General features: G+C 57.6%; 1 protein-coding gene across 4 annotated transcripts in view; it reads right to left on the minus strand.

The window, feature by feature from the left end:
• Positions 1 to 20,629, minus strand: part of COL5A1 (collagen type V alpha 1 chain) — a 159,282-nt gene that overhangs the window by 96,374 nt on the left and 42,279 nt on the right. For all 4 annotated transcript variants that reach the window (XR_009503811.1, XR_009503810.1, XM_059925959.1 and 1 more), the window contains exons 3-4: positions 16,656 to 16,869; positions 15,536 to 15,698 (exon numbers count right to left, since the gene is read on the minus strand). Coding sequence is in view for 2 of the 4 variants with exons in the window: in XM_059925959.1 (XP_059781942.1) it covers positions 15,536 to 15,698; positions 16,656 to 16,869 (377 nt within the window). In the remaining 2 variants the exon portion in view is untranslated. The remainder of the gene's footprint in view (positions 1 to 15,535; positions 15,699 to 16,655; positions 16,870 to 20,629) is intronic.

Here is a 20,629-nt window from a genome sequence, read left to right on the forward strand (position 1 = left end):
ACTGCCCACCGCAAGCCTCTGCCTTTCCCCTTTCCAGCCCACCGCCCCCCGACCCCTCCACGAGGGAGCTGGACCTCGTTTCCTCCCTCTCATCCCCAGGTCACAGATGCACCCACTGAGGCTCAGGGGGTGGTCACTCTCGCAAGGGCACGGAGCGGGGGCTCCCTGGAGCCGAGTGTTATGTCCCGCACACACGTCAACCTGCGCTTCCAGCTCCCATAAACGACACCATCACCTCGTCCAGGCAGCCCTCTGTGGGGCAGGTCCCCGCCCCACCCGCCTCGTGGATGCTCCTGACACCAGACTCCACATCTCCAATGCAGGCCACGCCCTGTAATCGCTCAGGTTAGCTCTGAGCCGGCCCCAGCCTCGGCGCCCCACGCGGCCTGCCCTGCGGTGGCCCACGTCACCTGCCCAGAGAAGCAGGTGCGCTGCTTTCACTGCACCCCTTGCTCCGATGATGCCCAGGGCTTTCTCGTTTTGCGCACCTTATTTCTGCCCCCACCAGGTCAGTAAAGCTCTACAGACCCCCTAGAAGCTTCTGCACCAGCCCGGCGGTCACCACGGCCATTCCACTCCCCACACAGCCCCGACGCCCGGCGGTCACCACGGCCATTCCACTCCCCACACAGCCCCGACGCCCGGGGTGGCCAGTGGCTGTCCATCTTCCTGCCGAGGACAGGCCGGGCGGCCCGCGAGGCCCCCGCCATCGAGACACACAGGACACAGGTGGCCTTGGCTGAGCCGGGCACTTTGCTGAGGGAATCAGTTCTGCCTTTTCCCATAATGAGATTTTATCCAAGCTGCGCTCCTGCTATGAGCTGAGGAAATTGCAGAGTTTTCGTTGGAGAGCTTTGCAACCCTGAGGGCTGTGGACTCGGAAAACATCTTTGCCCAGATGAGGGAGGCCCTCGCCCCGTGCTTCCCAGCCTGGAGTGTCTGTGCCGCTGTTCCCTCCAATCACGCGCCCGGCTTTTCATTTCCTCTCTCCAGTGCTATTTAATCCTGCATCCCTCCTTCCAACAAAAAGCCGTGGGTGCCCTGGGGAAGCCAGCCCTGCAGGGGCTGCCCCACACCACGGGCCCCTCCCTGTCCAACCCGAACCGGCCCTGAGGGGCTCCCACTGCGCACTTGGCTTTTCCTGTGGAGTTTGCAGCTGATTTTAGCCAGAGCACGTCACACTCGTAAATGGAGACACACGGTCTTTTGAGAGGACGGACGGACGGATACTTCTTGTCCCAGGCTGGGGGAGGAGCGTGCAGTCTACGGAGCAAAAAACAAGAAGGAAGCATCGACCTTCGGCTGCCAGGGGTCCGGTCACAAATCTGGCCCCGGTGAGGACGGCCCAGTCTGGGTCCACTTCCCAGCAAGTGACACAGAGCAGGCACACATGCGCACAGAGCACCAGGGACACGCAGGCACACGTGCGCACAGGGCGCCGGGGACACGCAGGCACACGTGCGCACAGGGCGCCGGGGACACGCAGGCACACGTGCGCACAGGGCGCCGGGGACACACAGGCACACATGGTCACTGCCCACCCTGCAAAGCTTTCCTCCCCAGGGGAGCCTGGTGGGTCTGACACTGGGACCGGCCTGCGGGACACAGGGCAGGGGGCTTCTATGAGCCACCTTCTTGATGTCCCAGGAGACTTCGCACATGAAAGACCTCCCGAGTCCCCCTTCCTGTTCAAGCTCTCACGGCCCAAACAGGTCACACTTTACATCTTGTGACATTTTTCATCGAAAGTCACACAATGGAAAGGGAAGGGCCCAAGCCAGGGGGGTCTAAGTCACTTTTTCTATGATTTTCGCAGCACCCACAGCGTGAGAAAGAGTTCAACACCATTCAGGTGAGTGAGTGAGTGCTAAAGAAAGATTTCCGTGCAGTTGGAAGCCACTTCCTGCTGCCCCCCAGGTCCCGCCTCCATGGTCCATGTCTGTGGCCTTCCCCCCACTATGTGGCCACCACTGGTCCCAACCCAATCCTCACCTGCGCCACCCGCCCCTGGTGTCTCCTCACACCTGCACTGGTGCAGGCGGTGTGCGCCACACCTGAGTCTCCACGAAAGGGCCAGGGGCAGGGATGGTGGGGGGATGGTCAAGTCCCAGCCTCATCAGACCTGAAACTAGCCACAGTGACTAAAGGGTCACCTTAGTGAACTCAGAGAGTGGACACCTCGTCCCCAGACCAAGGGACAGGGCAGCAGAGCCAGCGGCAGGGACCAGGCTGGCTCACGGGCCCACCGGACTCTATAAAGGGCATGGGTCTCAGATCCTTTCCCCATTGGCTACGTGGCCCTAGATATTTCACTCCAGACATTTAGGTGAGCAGCCCAGCCTGGGCAGCACGTGAGTGAAGCTGTCCCGTCCTTCCCCCACCCCAGACTTTCAGAGCAGCAAGCCTGTGGGCACTGGACTGACCACACAGCACGGGGACACATGTGTCATGATAAGCTCCACAGAGGAAGGAGCACGACCCTGGGCACCACCACAGGAAGGGGTGAGGCAGTGACCACAGGTGGCCTGGGTGCAGGATTCCGCCCCTTGCCGGCTGTGGGGCCTTAAGCACATCACTGAATCTCCCCAGGCCTCCGAGTGTGTATTTGCAAAGGAGATAACAAGATCTACCTCACTGAGGACTAAGCGTGATGGTACACGTAGGATGCTCGGTGGGCCTGGCACCCGGTGAGGCCTAGACAAAGTGGCAACTGCCATCCCTGCCATCACCACCACCATTTCTACCATCACCACCACCATCACCATCATCACCACCATCACCATCAATATCATCACCATCACCATCATCACCACCATCACCGTCAACATCACCATCACCATCATCACCATCATCACCACTACCATCACCATCAATATCATCACCATCACCATCATCACCACCATCACCGTCAACATCACCATCACCATGATCACCATCATCACCACTACCATCACCATCATCACCACCATCACCATCAACATCATCATAATCGCCACCATCGCCACCATCACCACCAGCACCATCACCACCATCATCACCACCACCATCACCACCATCTTCATCATCATTACCATCCTATCACCACCACCACCATCATCACCATCACCACCACCACCATCACCATCATTACCATCACCAACACCATCATCACCATCACCACCACCATCATCACCATCACCACCATCACCCTCATCACAAATATCATCACCCTCACCATCATCACCATCACCACCATCACCACCATCATCACCATCATCATCACCATCACCACCACCATCATCACCACCATCACCACCATCACCATCATCACCACCATCACAACCATCACCACTATCACCACCATCACAACCATCACCATCATCACCACCATCACCATCATCACCACCATCACAACCATCACCATCATCACCACCATCACCATCATCACCACCACCATCACCATCATCATCACCACCACCATCACCATCATCACCATCACCACCATCATCACCATCACAACCATCACCACCACGACCACCATCATCACCATCATCACCATCATCATCATCACCACCATCACCACTATTACCACCATCACTCCCATCCCCATCATTAACATCACTACCATCACCACCACTATCATTGCCATCATCATGACCACCACCATCACCACCATCATTACTATTATCACCACCATCATCACCACCACCATCACCATCATCACCATCATCACCACCACCATCACCACTATTACCACCATCACTCCCATCCCCACTATTACATCACTACCATCACCACCACTATCATTGCCATCATCGACCAAACCATCACCATGACCACCATCATCACCACCATCACCACCACCATCACTATTACCATCATCACCACCATCATTACCACCACCATCACCATCACCATCACCACCATCATCATCACCACCATCACCACTATTACCACCATCACTCCCATCCCCATCATTAACATCACTACCATCACCACCACTACCATTGCCATCATCATCACCAACAACATCACCATCACCACCAACACCACCACCTCCACCACAACCACCATGACCGCCATCACCACCATCACCATCAGCCCTGGATCCCTGACAAAGGCTCACTACCCTCTCCCTCTGAAGGCAGTCAGCTCTGATTATTCATTCTTTCACCCTTTCAACCAGCATTTTTAGCACCTCTATGATAAGCTTATTGACACAAAGACAAATAAATCAGTGTCCTTGACTGCAAATCTCAAGCTCTCACTGATTCCTCCGGAGGTGCCCAGGTGACCTCCTCTGCCTGGCGAGGTCAAGGAAGGCATCCTGAAGGCAGTGGCCTCGGAGCTGGGCCCTGGTGGAGGAGGTGGATGCTGAAGGTTCATATGTGTGAACGCCCTGTTCCGTGGTCCTCACTTTGCCACTGCCTCGCCCCATACCCCTGGACAAGATGCTCCACCTCAGGCACCGGCTCCGTCTCCATCCTGCTGCCCCACTCTAGGCGCAGACCTCAGGTCTTAGTTCAGCCTCCACCGCGCACGTCCAGCCCCTCGATCATCCCACCCTCTGTTCCGAACGCATCACTGTGACGCCGCATCACACCCATGGTCGCTAACGGGCTTGCCACATGCAGACCCCTGCATCTCCTCCAGGGGAGTGTCCTACACCCGCATCTCCCCATCCCGCACCTGCCAGCTGCTTGTTTTGAACCCAAGTGCAGAAATACACATTCACCTTCACTGAATTTCACTTCCTTGGTTCTAGAACACGGTCCCAACCTGAAAGACCTTTCTGCGGCATCTTATTCTGTCAACCAATGAGAGTAACTTGGCATCGTTTGTGACAGACCCCACACAGGTCTTTCCGCAGGTCCACAGCCATGAGAAGGATTCACTGCATGCAGAACACACACTTCCCCGCGGGGGGCCAGGCAGGGGAGTGGTGGGGACGGGTTGATTTTAGACACTCAGGCTGCCCCACACGCTCCAGGCCAGCACCCCCGTTCTGAGCAGACTCTGTGCCATAATCCAGCCTCACTTCAAGCACTGAGGCCATGCGGCATGACGCCGGCCAAGGTCCCAGGCTCTGCCCCAGACCCGGCAACCTCGACTGCAAACACACACTGCTGGACGTGGGAAGGATGGGGTGACACAGTGTGGCTGACTCATGGGGACAATCTACACGACCCAATCCCTGAGAAGTGGCCTCAAACACAGCCTCCTGGGAGCATTAACTGCAAGCAGTGGGGCTGGGCTCTGGAGAAGGTGGTGTGTGCTCAGGGAAACTAACTTGCAGAATTATTTATATTAATCGATTTGTAGAATTCCAGGCCTCCACGAGGGTCAAGAGTCACTGCAGTGCCCTCAAGTCCCGGCTGCCGCCTGGTCAGTCCCTGGACCTTTTGGAAAGACCTGCTTGTGGACAGACTCTGGACCGGCCGCAGCTGGATAGACATCGCCTGGAGGGGTCTGGAAAATGCAGCTCAGACGAGAGAAAACGGCGATTCCAGGTTGAAAGTGAGCAGGGCCAGGCCTGGGGGGGACGGGCCAGAAGGAGGGGGCTCACTTTGAGTGGAGACACTCATAGTCCTTGGAGCTCAGGAAGGACTGAGAACCAGGGGCCGGCTGGAGGGTCACCCCCGAGAGGGGAGTGAGCAAACAGGGGCTCCATCAGGCTGGAGAGTGAGACCCCCAAAGGGACAGGGACAGAAGTCTGACACTGGGGACCCAGCAGCCCCCATCTGATCCAGGGAATGCTCCAGACCTGGGCCCGAAATCCAGCCCTGCACTTCCCTGCTGTGTGACCTTGAGCAGGTGGCTTTACCTCTCTGGGCTCCAGGTTCCCCACGTGTGCTACGAGCCAACACTATGCACATCCCCTGGGCTCTGTGAAGACTCATCAGGAGAAGGAGACCAAACAGCGCAGCCCGCACACACACCTGACCTTCCCGGTGCTGAGAGCTTCCAGGAAAATCCACGGTGGCACAGTCAGAAATGAGCTGAGATGGATTTTCCGTGTCCTCAGAGATCAAGACCATCAAAGACCTCTGACGAATGCTCTGGACGACTGTTATCGGGTCCCCCTGCCACCGGCCCCTCCAACCCCAGAGCACCCTCGAGAAGGGGGCACCCAGCAACCTCATGCGCTGACCCCCATCTCAGAGGCTCTCTTCCCGGAGGCGGTGGAAGGGGTCACAGGGGTTCCCAGCCTGGAGGCACGGCGCTGGGGGCCAGCCCCTCCCCGCCTTCCCCTCTGCCCCTCAGGGGTGTCTCACTGCACCCCCAGAGCCGCCCAGCTATAGCCCACGCCCAGGGTTTGCAGGTGAGGATCGAATTCCCGCTGCTCTCCCTGCCAGCTGAGCCTGCAGACCTTCAGGCCCCGCTCCCGTCTCGGAATCCGCCCGCCTATAGCACGGGGTGGTAACAACAGCTGCGAGAATCCATTATTATCATGAGAACCGTCATAAGAAGAAACTCCCTCCCCGAGAATTCATGTGACACCTGTGTCCCCCCCCCCCTCCAGGGGCCCTCCACCAGCATCACTGACAGCAGTGGGACGCCCAGTGCTGGCTGGCGGGCTGAGGGCTTTGTCAGGCACTGTGGCCGTCCATCGTCGCCGCAAGCCCAGCAGTCCCACCTTCAGGGCGAGCAAGCTGAGTCCCGGGATTGCCCAAGGCCCTGCGGACGGTAAGTGAGGCCAGGGCTGCTTTCAGCGGCTGGCTGTGGTTAAGAAGGAGGCCATGCACCGGCAGGACCCCCTCACCCTCCAGCCATCTACGCCGGCAGCTCCCTGGCTCAAGTGGGTGGGCTCCCCTCGGCCACTACCCTCACCTCCCCATCCCACCCACTGCCACTGCCGGCGGGACCGCGGGACTCAGCATCCACGAGCTTCGGCAGCAACGGCCCGACCCTCTGGGAAAGCCATAGACCCCTGACCCTCCTCCGACACGACCCAGTCCGTCCCCAGTGCCCTCCTCTTGAGCCGCTGCTGCCTGCGGGTCACCGGGCACCATCCTCCCTGGGGACCCACAGATCAGAGAGCCCATTGTAAGCTGCGTGACGCCACAAGGCCGGCCTCCAACACTGCGCCAGCCTGTCGGGTTGGGACATGGGCCTGTAGCTCACAGTTTCCATGGAACAAACCCACAGCCCTCTAGGGCCAGGCAGCAGGAGGAGCCAGGTCCCGAAGCACATGGGCAAAGCAGGGCCTGCCTGATGCTCTGGGGTCTCTCTGGACCCCTCCTTGCCGGGTCCAGGTAGAGAGGTCCCCCACCCACTGTTGGGCTCACCACATATCATGAACACCCGGCACGACCCAGGAGAGCACCCCACCCCCTGAAAATCACTGCCCACCCGAGGAGCGACTCCAGGCGAAAGCCCCTTGGCAGAGACATTTAACGTGAGACCATGCGATTCCTTCACTGTCATTCTGCTGCCACCAGCCTCTGCTAAGTGGTCACACCCTCCCCAGCCCACAGGCTGCCGACCACCTGCCCCAGGCGGAGTCCTGGCCCCGGCTTGCCCACAGCCCAGCCTCTCCTGCACCCGAACTGGAGACAAAAACGCACTTCAAACTCCCTGCCCACTGCCTTCACTGGTCAGTCAGCCGCCCATTCAAGCCGGGAGCCGCGCACAGGGCTGGCCCCCTAGCCCCTCCAGCCGGCAAGAGCTTACCCCCCGGCCTCCTTGGGCAGACACAACTCAGCAGCCTGAGACAAACCTCGATTTGAAAACAAGCAAATATGCATGCCCAGAGACGCGCTTTTAATTACGCGCACGTGCCCTGCAGGCATTAATGGGGAGCAGCCCCTCCCCACGCTGGCCTGGGCAGTGGGCTGGATAGGGACCCCCCACCCCAGGACCAAGTCCTCATCCCCGGAACCTGGGAATGTGGCCTTACTGGGAAACAGGGTTTTCACAGGTGTAGTTAAGTGACGGGTCTCAAGAAGAGAAATCAGTGGGAATGTAAATTGATACAGCCACTATGGAGAACAGTATGGAGGTTCCTTAAAAAACTAAAAATAGAACTACCATACGACCCAGCAATCCCACTACTGGGCATATACCCTGAGAAAACCATAATTCAAAAAGAGTCATGTACCAAAATGTTCATTGCAGCTTTATTTACAATAGCCAGGACATGGAAGCAACCTAAGTGTCCATCAACAGATGAATGGATAAAGAAGATGTGGCACATACATACAATGGAATATTACTCAGCCATAAAAAGAAACGAAATGGAGGTATTTGTAGTGAGGTGGATGGAGTTAGAGTCTGTCATACAGAGCGAAGTAAGTCAGAAAGAGAAAAACAAATACAGTATGCTAACACATATATATGGAATCTAAGGGAAAATAAAGGTCATGAAGAACCTAGTGGTAAGATGGGAATAAAGACACAGACCTACTAGAGAATGGACTTGAGGATATGGGGAGGGGGAAGGGTAAGCTGTGACAAAGTGAGAGAGTGGCATGGACATATATACACTATCAAATGTAAAATAGATAGCTAGTGGGAAGCAGCCGCATAGCACAGGGAGATCAGCTCGGTGCTTTGTGACCACCTAGAGGGGTGGGATAGGAAGGGTGGGAGGGAGGGAGATGCAAGAGGGAAGAGATATGGGAACATATGTATATGTATAACTGATTCACTTTGTTATAAAGCAGAAACTAACACACCATTGTAAAGCAATTATACTCCAATAAAGATGTTTCAAAAAAAAAAAAAAAAAAGAGAATCAGCCTGGATTAAGATAGACCCCGAATCGAATGACTTGTGTCCTTATAAGAGGCAGACAGAACAGAGACGCAGGGAGGAGAGGAGAGGCCCGGTGAGCACAGAGCAGGGACAGGAGTGACGCGGCCACAGCCAGGGACACCTGGGCTTGTGCTTCCCCAGGAGCACCTCCCCGCCCTGTCAGGCCACCCGAGGCAGCGTCCTTCCAGATTATGCCACCTGCTGCTGGGCCTGGCCACGCCCACTGCCCTCCAAGCTGGAAGAGGCAGGAAGGACCCTCCCCTGGAGCCCCTGGTGGGGGCTCCGCTCCACCCATTTCAGACTGCAGATTTCCAGCTTCCAGAACCAGGAAATAATAAACTCCTGTCTTTTTAAGAGACCAAATTGGAGACATTTGTTTCTGGGGTCCCAGGAAACACACGGAGACTGCAACATCCCTGTTCTTGCCAGGAATCAGGGAAGGTCCCTGTGAAGTGGGCAGAGCTGAAGCAGAGGGGCCTCCTCTGACCTTGACTCACTCACGCCCCTCTGCTTCCCTAGGGTCCGCCTCGCTGGGCGCAGGGCTGCCGCCTCACGTGGCCTGACGCAGCAGGGCACGGCTCCCGGGCGATGCACAGATGGACGCGAAGGAGAGGGCAGGGACCAGGGTGGGCATGGTCCTCAGCCAGCCCCTGCCCAGGACGTGCGGTTTGCGGTAGGAAAGGCTGGGTCTGAGCTGCCCCCTCAGGGACTTGGACCCAAGACTTAGCCCTGGGAGCTTCCGCACCACCGACTGAAGTCCGAGTACACGGCCTCGACTGTGATAGTTGCCGCGCAGACACTGGGCCCTCCACGGCGGCTCTGCGTGCCAGGGCAGAGCATTCGTTAGGGGTCTTTGATGGTTCGCTCTGAGTCTTGATCTCTGAGAACGTGGGGGGCTGTGTGCGCAGCAGGCCGACCTCAGCGTCAACCTTGAACGCACTGGCCCGATTTCCAGATACAGCCGCGCTTCCCACCCGGAGAGCCCAGGTCCTCCTATTCCCAGCACCGGTCTACCCGGCAACGCCAACTGGAAAAACACCCGTGGACCCAGGGAGGGGCACCTGGCCTGTGAACACTGCCAACTAGTGGGGATGGAGGCGCAGAGACACCCCCAGACAAGCCCGCAGAGCTGCTCGCTGCCCGCAGATGCCCTCTGGCCGTATCCCCATCGTACCCACCTGTGTCTGAATGGACACGAAAGTGAACCCAGAGTGGCCCCACTGGCCCCGCAAATGCACCACCTTCCAAGGAAGGGAAAAGCGCACTCTAGAAGTTGTCTGCAGCCCCTCTCTAGAGAGCCGTTGGCGTCAAATTGACAAAGCCGTGGGAAGGCAGACAGAAAGGGAGTAAAGTGCAAATGAGGGTCACGCTCAGACCCAGCAGCACCAGGCTCAACGCCACCGGCAGGACGCGTGCTTCCTCCAGCACCGTCCCCGGGTGTGACAGGACACAGGAGGCCTCATGCTACCCGGCCCTGCAGCTCACCCATCACCACACCCCTCGTCGCCCAGGTGCACGTCTGTCTGCCCTGTAGCCTCTAGATCAACCAGTGTCCTGCACCCCAGGGGGCTCCGGGCAAGTGATCAATGATGGGATGTTCCCAGAGTCAAGGGTCACAGGTCACAGCCTTGGCCTCTGACACCAGCTCACTGCTGCCTCTCCTTCGAGACCCTGATGCCAGGCACCCCGCACGTCGAGGAGGGTGAGTCGGCGCTCCTGAGAGCCATCCCGGGCCGGCTCCGTGGATCGCTGGGAAAGCGCCTCCCCGGCCGTGGCCCCCTTCCCGCCCCGGGAAAGCTAAATTCCAAGAAAGACCATGTCAGTGGAAAAGACAGGCCCCTGGAAAAAGGGAATCAGGGATTAAGTAAACCACTGGGTCTTTCCAAATGGCCGAGGAGGGCAGACAGATGGCAGGACCGTTACTTGAACGCAATGCCGTTCTTTCCCTGCCAGCACCCGGGGATTCCGCGGAGAAAAGCTCCAGTTTGTCGTCTGTTCGGTCTTGCTGCCCCTTGAAACATGCAACAGCTTAAAAGCAGACTTGGCTCCTGGCTCAGAACTCACCGGCTCCCCGTCCCCCAGGGCAGGTGGTCTCCTCCACATCCCCCTCCATTCGAGGACCCAAGAGGAGGGTCCTTCCCCTGCAGAACCCAGAGCAGACGCCCTCCCCCAGCCAAGCACCAGGCTCTGGCTTGCCCCCCAGTCCCACCCTCCAGACCCCTCCATCTGGAACACCCGCCGGCTCCAGGACCGCAGGTGAGCCCAGGGCGGGTGCGGGGCCCACCAGTTCAGTCCCATGTTTGAGAGCCTGGCCCAGGGAAGCGTGTTGTGCAGGTCACCAGTCACGCGGGGAAGGCTACCTCTGGCAGCCACTGCCCCTGCTAGCAGCTCGTGCTGGCTCTTCCTGGAAGGTTCCAGGGCTTCAGACCCCACAGGCCAGGGGACTCCAGTGTCCCCGGGGCCTGTGCAAGACGATGGGAACCAAGCAGCCTGGAGCAAGGCCAGGCACCCACCAGCACCATCGGGACCACCAGGGATGCGCCCTGGCTGGGGACGGTCCTGGTTTCCTTGGTCAGGTGGATAGAGAGATGCAGAGGTTGCCGTGACTGTGACACCCGCCACGACATCAGGACAGGCCATCGGCTCTCAGCAACAACAGACCAACCCCACTGCGCTGCAGTTTTGCTGGGTGACCTTCTGTAGGTTACTCAACCTCTCTGGTGCGGGGAGGGCAGAGCACACAGGCGGCGTGTTGTCACAGGGCCCTGTTGATGGCCCTGCCTGGCTTCCCACTCAGGTTTGCCACTGACGAAATAGAGCCACTTCCCCCTCCTGCCAGACACACTCGCTCTCCTGGCAGTCTTGTCTGTTTCCGAAAACACAAAGCTTGTCCTAAGCCCGGGGTGAAAACAAGACTTTCTCCTGCACAGGGAGGCCCGCAGGTCCCCGCTTCATAAGGGTCCGAAGAATACCCTCCACTTCCCACGACGGCGGGCCCTTGTGGGGTGGGACGAAGCCCCGGGACCCCCAGCTGCTCACTGGTCCCAGGGCACGGGTACACCCCAGGAGAAGGGACAGGACACAGGACACGCAGCTCCCCAGGAATATCACTGCAGACGCTCCCCGCAGGCAGGTCCTCAGGCAGCCCTGTAGGGCACACGCTCCACCTGGAAACAGGTGGGCAAGGACGGGGGCTTGGCCAGGTCAGCGAGGTGGGCGGCAAAGCAGTGACCAGGGAGCCAGCCCGAGCCCCTTCCAGAGCGCACCACGGCACCCTGAGGGACAGTCCCCGCCTGGGGGCTCTGGCCGGGAGCACACACCCTGCCCAGGGCAGCACGACCCACAGCCAGTCCCTTCCCTTTGGGTTTCTGGGCACAGGAGCGGGGGGCCCCGTGAGCCCAGGCGGCCCCACTCCCTGCATGGCTCAGGGCCCTCATCTCTAAGGCGGAGGTCCAGCACCTAACTGGCACGGTGAGATAAGGGACAGCTCGTGACCCTGTGCCACCACAGAGGGAGCGGACGTTGGTCACAGCCGCTACCATGGTTGACAGGTCAATGCAGGTGGATGCTGACGGTGGGCCACCAGCTCTGACGGCCAGGGCTCTGGTCGGTGTGGTTCGCTACGGTCCTCACAGGTGCGGGCATTTTACAGAGATTCCATCGGGCCACCCCACGACCCCTAGCATTGGCCCCGTCGCACCCATTTTACAGATGAGGACATTGGGCTCAGACAGGTTGTGTGGGCTCCAGGCCATCAGCCAGAAAGGACGAGCATGAAGGCCTGGGGGACCTTGCTATGCACCTCACTTCCTCCCTGGGTGGCTTTGGAAGGACGGGATGTCCAATGTCCCCATATAGCGGGGTGACCCCATCAGAGCCAGGCTCAAACAGGGGCTGGGGAGGCCGAGGGAGCGGGGGCTGCTGCCACCTGCCCCAGCCACACACCCAGGCCAGCGGTGGCACCAGGGAGGTCCCGGGCACGGTACAGTCTGGCTAAAACCGGGCACTGCACTACAGGAAGTGTTTGTCTTGGCCTTGACGGTCTCCATCCCCGGCTCTCTCTGTGGATAAAGGGGGCCTCTGTGTGCCCACGCGCACCCCAGGAAAAACCCCAGTGGCCCCAACAGACTCTCTAGAGTTCAGTAAATCCCTGTTTGGAAACAGCACACATCACAAAACCCAGCGTGTGCCAGCGGCGACTTGGCCCTCCACCAAAGTACCCAGAATCCTTCCGGCTCCCCCAGAGCCTCCAAGAGCTTTGGGACAAATTGGCTTTTAATGAGGGGAAGTCATCCTTCCCGGGGAAGAACGTGGCTGCTGGGAAATCGTTTTCAATGGTGCTGGCCCCTCCTTCTAAAGAGACTTCTCCAGAAACCAAAGTGGTTAAAAATGCCAAGTGTTGTTATTTGGAATATACTGGAAAGTCAAGAGTTAAATCACTTTTATTTATAAAAATTCTGTTTCACTCGCCACCAGACAAAGGGGGGGCTGGGGATATGAGGCCAACCCACCCAACTTTATCCTTGCTCTCTGAAGGAAAAAAAGCAAAAAATGATGTTCTGGGGCCCCCGAGGGCATCACCGCCTCTAGCTCGCTGGTCTTCATTAGGAAACACAGGTCACATTTTCCGATGCGGACACATCCAACAGCCAGGAAAGTCCAAGGCTACGGAATCACCTCCTTCAGAACGTGAATAGCTTGTGGTCAACAAAAATCTCTGCTGCCTGGCAGACACTCTCCCTCAAATCGAAAGCCACGACCAGGAAGAAGGGCCCCCCAGAACGCTGAACATATTTCTGAGCCATGGATTCAATCAAAAGCCTGCATGCTCTCAGCCGCAGAGCAAGACCTACTCAGCTCGTTGGGAGGCTAAACAGAGGAGGAAACCAGAGTTATCCGATCTGAGATCCATTTCTTTTTTTTTTTTTTTATTTGAATTTTATTTATTTATTTTTATGCAGCAGGTTCTTATTAGTTATCTATTTTATACATATTAGCGTATACATGTCAATCCCAATCTCCCAATTCATCCCACCACCACCCTCCACCCCACTTTCCCCCCTTGGTGCCCATACGTGTGTTCTCTACATCTGTGTCTCTATTTCTGCCTTGCAAACCGGTTCATCTGTACCGTTTTTCTAGATTCCACATATATGCATTAATATACGATATTTGTTCTTCTCTTGCATTTCTTTTTGATAATTATAAATTGTTTTCCTTCTCTAATCGTAAACGTGGGTAACAGCTACGGAATGCTGGCCGTGCGACACGCATATGCCTCGGTGGTCCTTAAACACACCTCACCCACACAAGCATTTCAGAGAGGCTAGGCAGTCACCCAGGATCTCACAGCACGTAAACAGGGCAGCTGGGGCTTGAACCCAGCCCTGACTTTCCTAGTGCTTCCCTACGGCACCGGAGTCTTAACAGATTTGTGCTCATGGGAACACTGGCTCAGAAAATCAAGGAAGCAGGATTTGGTTTAGGATCCTTATTTTTTTAAAAGACAGATAAAGCTTTTTCCTGAATCGTTACGATAAAAGACACACCATCAGCACACAAAAGGCACTAGAAATCAGGAAGATTTGGCAACAGCGCAGAAAAGCTACCACGCGGTACATGAATTCAAACCCCAGCCTCGGCACACGGACCCACCTCCGCATTCAGACCTCGAGCAAGGGCGGCGGCAGCGCCCCAGGCTCCCGGGCGCTGAGCAGGTACCCAAGCGCAGCGCTTCTCAGATGAGCCCAGGTGAGCCCCCGGCGCCTCTCGAGGCAACACGACCAGTACCCACGTTTTACAAATAAGTCCTAAATCTCACCAAAGCCACCTGCTTTACCCGGATCCTCCCGCCAGCAAGAGGTCTACACCGGCAAAAACTTAATCCCAGTCGGTGCGACCCCCAAGCCTTTGACAGTAGCTCCCCGGGAGGACCCCAAAGCCGCTCAGGCCTGGCTGAGGACAGCCCAGCCGTCTGCAGTTCATCCCGGGTCTCCGGGCAACTGGGGTCAGAGTCATGCTCGGAGGGTGTGTCGCCATAACTCGCAAAATTTGGCAGCGCCTGCAGAATCCAGGCACCCAGCCCACCCTGCTGTGCACAGGCCGCGGCCGTCCTGGACTCCTGCTGTGCTGGGCAGCTGCCAGCTTCGGCAGGACCCCCGGACCCACCTCCACACACTGGTTCCCCCATCCCCCCAGCCCCCGCTTCCACGGAGAGGTGGCTGTTCTGATCTGTCCTTGCTCATCCACATCTGACCAGCTGGGCCCTGTCCACCTTTCCACCTGCCCCGACGCTGGGCTGCTATCAAGGCTGACACACGTCAAGCGCTTACTATGAGGAGGCCGTGGTGCTTTACAGCATTCAGCCCCACGTAATTCTTGCCACGTTCTATGAGGGAGCTGCATTCGTGATCCCATTTTACAGATGGAGAGGCTGAGGCTCAGAAACGTCAGAGCAACCTGCCCAAGGCCCGGAATCAGCAAACGAGACAGTGGAGAGTCTGGCCCCGCGGGCCTGCACCGCGGCCAGCTCCCCCGCCCCCGAACCTCTCACAGTTACGCACGTGGCCCCAGGAGGACCCCCGAGAGAGGTGAGACCCCCAACCTCATCCTCCCCACTGGCAGACATCACCCCTGCCATTCACAGAAGCAGGACCATCAGTAGGCGTTCCCTCCCCCGCCGCCCCCAGCAGAGCGCCAGGATCCAGGCAACGTGGCGTCGGCCTGGCTGGCCCCAGGTCCCCGAGGAGAGGACAGGCATGCGTCCCAGGTGCGCGGGACAGCCCAGCCCCCGGCTTACCTCAAACACCTCCTCATCCAGAATTCGGGTGCCAAACACAATGATGCCGTTAACGTCTATCACGGGGTGATTGCTGCGGTCCAGGAATGTAGTCATCTTCTTTTTACAGTCCAGGATCAAGGTGACGTTCTTCCTGTGGATGCTGAGAGCGATTCTGTGCCACCTGCAGAGAAACAGACAGCCAGGCAGGTGAAGGGGGACTGGTGTCATGTAGTACCAACACGAGTGCCTCAACCGCAAATCCCTGGGGACCCAGGAGGACATCTCTTTCCTGCAGTGTCACGGGACTGAGCAGTTCAGAGCCGAGCCTCTGTGGGCAGACAGGCGTGGGCACAGGTCCACACCGCGTGCCACATGAAACCCACTGGACTCAAAAATCAGGTCTCTCATCTCTGGGATGAGACCAGCTGTGCAGCCCGGAGCACAGCCCTGAAGCCTGGAGTGGGCTGGTCAGTGGGTCAAGGGCGGGGAGACCTGATAGTACTTCCCTATGTACCATCTCAACCCCCAACAGCAAATGCAGGCTGCCGGAGAAACCAAGTCTGACGGGAAATGGTGGGACTGATGGATCTATATGAAACTCTCAATTAGAAATGCAGAAATCATGTCCTGAGGTCTTCAAGGATCACAGCACGTGGCCTCAGATGTGTCAGCCAATTAATTTCAAACTACCGGGTTTTAGGGATGCATCCAACAGAGAATTCTGGAAAGACCTGACTTCTTTTTCTTTTTTGTAAATCATTCACTCTCACATCTGTGTCTGTATCCTTAAGGATACCTTAAATCCTTTCTGGAAGAAGTTGGGTATAACTACACAGTCTCCCGTGTCCCTTCGGATACTAAGAGGCTAGCATCTGATACAGCTTAGTGCATTTTACAAAGGGGACGTGGAGGCCCAGGGAGAAGAAGGCCTCCCCAGAGCCACAGAGGATGAGCCCAGACCAAGATCCAGCTCCCAGGACTCCAAGCCCAGTGATCTCTCCGACCTGCGGGCATGTCAGCACCATCCTGCTATAAAGCACATTCTGCTATAAGGTCCCCAGTTCAGCCGGGGGCTTTAGGTGACCTGCCCCGACCCTCCAGCAGGAGAAGGAGTGGGTTGCTGAGTGGTGCCACTTACTTGCCATCTGACAGGTTGATGCCTCTGAAGAGGGGGTAGTCCTCCGGCCCCGGTTTCCCTGTGTGGTCCTCATAGAGGAAGACCGGAGAGCGGCCCATCTCCAGGCCGATCTGCTGGATGCCCTGCTCATTGTAGATGGAGACCAGGAAGGCCTGGCTGCCTTTCTTGGCTTTCACAGTGGTTAGAATGGAGAAGTCCTCGGGAAATGCAGATGCTGGAACAGAGGACAGAGATAAGGCAGTCGGGAAGCCCCCAACCATGCCTAGCCACAGCTCTCTGCAAACAAACCAGCTCAGGGACCTGGCAACATCTGCTGGATATGGTGGTACATTTGCTGCACATCTGCCCCTTGATCAAACTGTTCCTGCAGCCTTACCCTAACACCACATGGTCAAACCTACCCCCTTCGAGGCTCAGTCCAAATGCAAACCTGATTGGTCCTTCCAACTGTGAGCCTTCAATGCTATCTTTTTCAGTTCCCACACCTCAATACATCTATGTATAAATCCTTCTCAGAACTTTCTAGAATGTGAGCTTCCTCTGGGCAGGCGCTGTTTCAGATGCATCTTTTACCCTCTGCAGTGCCTAAAGCTGTGCCTAGCAGAGTGTGTCTCATTTTGCGCCCTCTGGAGGGAGGGAGGAGAGAGAGAAGAGGGGAAGGAAGGCAAGAGGCAGCGGATCATGACTAGAGATGCACTTTTTGACATTTCCTGGTTGACACGCAAATCAGAGAAAAAGTAAAATAAATCAAAAAACTACAAATTTAAAAGGAAAACCCAAACCCTGGTATGTTGGTGGGAGGGAGAGTTCCTTACAACACAGGCCAGAAACAACTTGAGGCCATTAGAAGCCAGACCTGCGCTGGCCCTGCCGAGGGCACAAGGCTGCTCTAGAATCCTCCACACGCACGCCCTTCACGCCCTGCCGCCACGGACGGGAGAGGAAATCTCAGCCCCCTCCTTCCATCCATCCTGGTTCTCTCTGTGTGCAATTTGCAATTCCCCCGAGAGCGAGGGCCCGGGGCTGACAAGAGAGCTGGGCTATCGATGCACAGCCAGGAAGGCTCAACCCAAGTCAGTGTGCTTCTCAGAACCAGGCCAAAGAAGCGAGCCCGAGGGGTGTCAACAGGGACACCCAGCAGAGGAAGGACAAGGCCCTGCGGCTGAAGCTGCCTCATGCCCAGCATGCTGCAGAGTGCTGAAGCCCAGCCCACGGTCCTGGGCAAGGACAGAGCCCATCATCAGACCCACCCCTTCTTTAGAACTGTAACAAGGTCAACCAGATGGCCCACGTGGCAGAGCGGGGAGGGGGGGGGGTGGTCAGTGCAGCTTCCAGTGGGGATGCTATCCTTGGGCGCCCTCTGCTGGCGGAACTGCTGCAGGGCGGGGCAGCTGGGCTCTGCTTCTGGTCCCTGTGGTGAGCACTGCGAATGCCCTGCTGACGGGGGGCGGGGGGTGCCACGAAAAGAACTGCCCCTGCAGCCCCTGGAGGACCCAGGGTAGACACACGGTCTCTCTAGCGTGAGGACACGAGGGGTCACGGCAGCTTCAGGCAGAGAACCCAAACCCCAAAGGCCAACAGAGTTGTGTGAGTTTTCAAGGCCGTGATGGGGAGCAGGTGGAGAAATCCATCCCACGGCCCCCAGAGCTCTGGCTAAGGTGCGGATCTGGAAAGGCCCAAGGCTCACAGCCCAGGATCTGGCCCCGTGTTAAGGAGCTAGAAGTTGGGGTCTGTTTGCTGTGCTCAGCACCGTGGCCCAGCCCATCCCCCAGGGTGGGAACCAGCTGGATGCCTCCACTCCCGGAGAGGGGGTAGGTTTGGCCATGTGCTGGTAGGGAAAGGCTGCAGGAACAGTTTGATCAAGGGGCAGATGTGCAGCAAATGTCTGAGCGCCATCATATCCAGCAAAGTTTGCCAGGTCCAAGTGGAGGGTAAGGTGGTCAGTGTGGTCATCTGTTTGAGGAAAGGCTGGCTTCATTGAGGAACCAACTCAGGCTGCCCTTCCACAGACAGGAAGCCATTTGGAAAGAGGTCCGTGGAGGTCACTACCGTCACAGCTGTCCCTCCACGCTGCCCTCCAAACGTGGGATGTGAGAGGGAATCAGAGACCCCGGCCTGAGTGAACGGCCGTGGTAGGGGAGGGGGTTTGCATGCAGGCCCCAGGGGGGAGACCCCAGCCAGGCCAGTGGTCGGACCTCGGTGGTGGCCCTTTGGTCCCTGGGGGTGAGCGGGCACTAAGGGGCCCAGGGTGGTGTCCGACCCCAAGCATCTCAGAGGTCCCTGCTCACGTCCAGGATGGACTTCAATCACCATGTGAGTCCGTGACCCCCTCACTCTCATCTCAAAGGGTCGCCTGCCCCCCGTCCCCACCCCGTGATGACTCCATGCCTCTTACAGTCACCCTCCTGCCTCAGAGAATGAGAAGAGTGGACATGGGAGGGCCCCTCCCCGTCCCTGCAGCGTGACGCACCCCCCAGGACCACGAACCCCCTCACTCCTGACTCATTCAGACGCTGCCTCCCAATTTTTAAATCGCTACAGTAACACACGTTCTCAGCTCAGATAAGCTGAAAGGAGAAATTACGTTTAATATTCATCTCCCTCCTGGCAAAATAACAAAGGATTTGTTGTCACTTTAGAAACCGTTCATTCTCATCTGGACATGAGCCGGACGCTGACACGCTTTATAATCTACACTGTCTGGGAGAAACTCGCCTGCTAACCAACGCTTCATATTTTATTTCTCAGAGAAAAGTCAAAACTGAGGGGTGAGCTCAGCAAGAGGCCCAGTTACATCCTTAGACCATTTCCTTTCCACCGGGGCTGAAGCCCAAAGGCACGGAGCAGTTTAGGTGCACAGTGGGTGTTTAATAAGTGCATTTGCTATTAAACTGAACCCTACTAAGCCAACAGTTATATGTTCTGCTGGACAGAGGCTGATTCTGGAGGTCCCGCCCCACGGTGGAGGGCAGGCCTGGAGTGAAGGCGGAAGAGTGAGTGGGAGACATAACTATGCCAGGCCCCGTCTCAGACCCTGAGCAGGAAGGGAGTCTCAGCGGCCCCGAGGTTACCAGAGGGAGGGCGAAATGGGGAGAGGACCCCAATCCTAGGCAGGAGAACAGAGGAGGGGGCCGCGTGACCACGGGGAGGCTGCCTTGCCTGGATGTCTTCGGAGGGGATGGCTGGACCTGGGTGATGGCAGCAGGCCCGTGGTTCCGGGACACAGGGGCACACCCCCAGGGGCCGGGGCAGCCTCATGGGACACGCCTGCCTCCTGCATTCAGGGAGGGCCCATGACGGCTTCTTCTAGGGTCTCAGGCCAGCCTTCCCTTGATGTGCTGCCCCCCACGCCCGCAGGCAGAGGGTGATGAGGCCCAGGAAGCGCCCCCCTCCCGGCAAGCTGTGCAACCCTCTCTGGTTTGTTGGTGGCCTGCACTTCCCACAAAGCGTCACCGTCCCGGGTTCTGCTTTAGTCGTTACGGCCTGGTCTACCCAGTGTCAGGACCACCCAGCGCCAACCGTCAAGGTCAGTAACTTGGAGTTGCACTCCTGGTCCTGCTGATTCAGAACCCAGATTACAGGCTCTAAGCAAGACCAGAAAATCCTCTTAGGATCGGGGAGGAACACTAGGCCCCGTCTTGCTGGCAAGTGCAGAGAACACCAAACTGCTTCTCTTCACCTGCTGGGAAGGGGGCAAGTCCTCTGAAGAACCCCAGCCCAAGGAACCTTGATTTCCCCAAAAGAAACGGCCTGGATCGCAGGCGATCTGTACAAAGCGGGACAATCAATGACTGGGGGAGGCCGGCGTCTGGGCTGGGGAAGGGGGGCAGGTCCTGCAAAGGCTCCCAGATACCTGCTCAGCTTTGGCCCCCAAGTCCGCATCCACGACCCAGACCCACCCGGCCTGCACAGGGGCGCCTGCATCCCCAGAGAATCCAGGTGGCCTCTCGGGAGAATGATGGGGGTTTTCTCGT

Source organism: Balaenoptera ricei, chromosome 6, assembly GCF_028023285.1.
Source record: "Balaenoptera ricei isolate mBalRic1 chromosome 6, mBalRic1.hap2, whole genome shotgun sequence".
NCBI classification, from domain to species: Eukaryota; Metazoa; Chordata; class Mammalia; order Artiodactyla; family Balaenopteridae; genus Balaenoptera; species Balaenoptera ricei.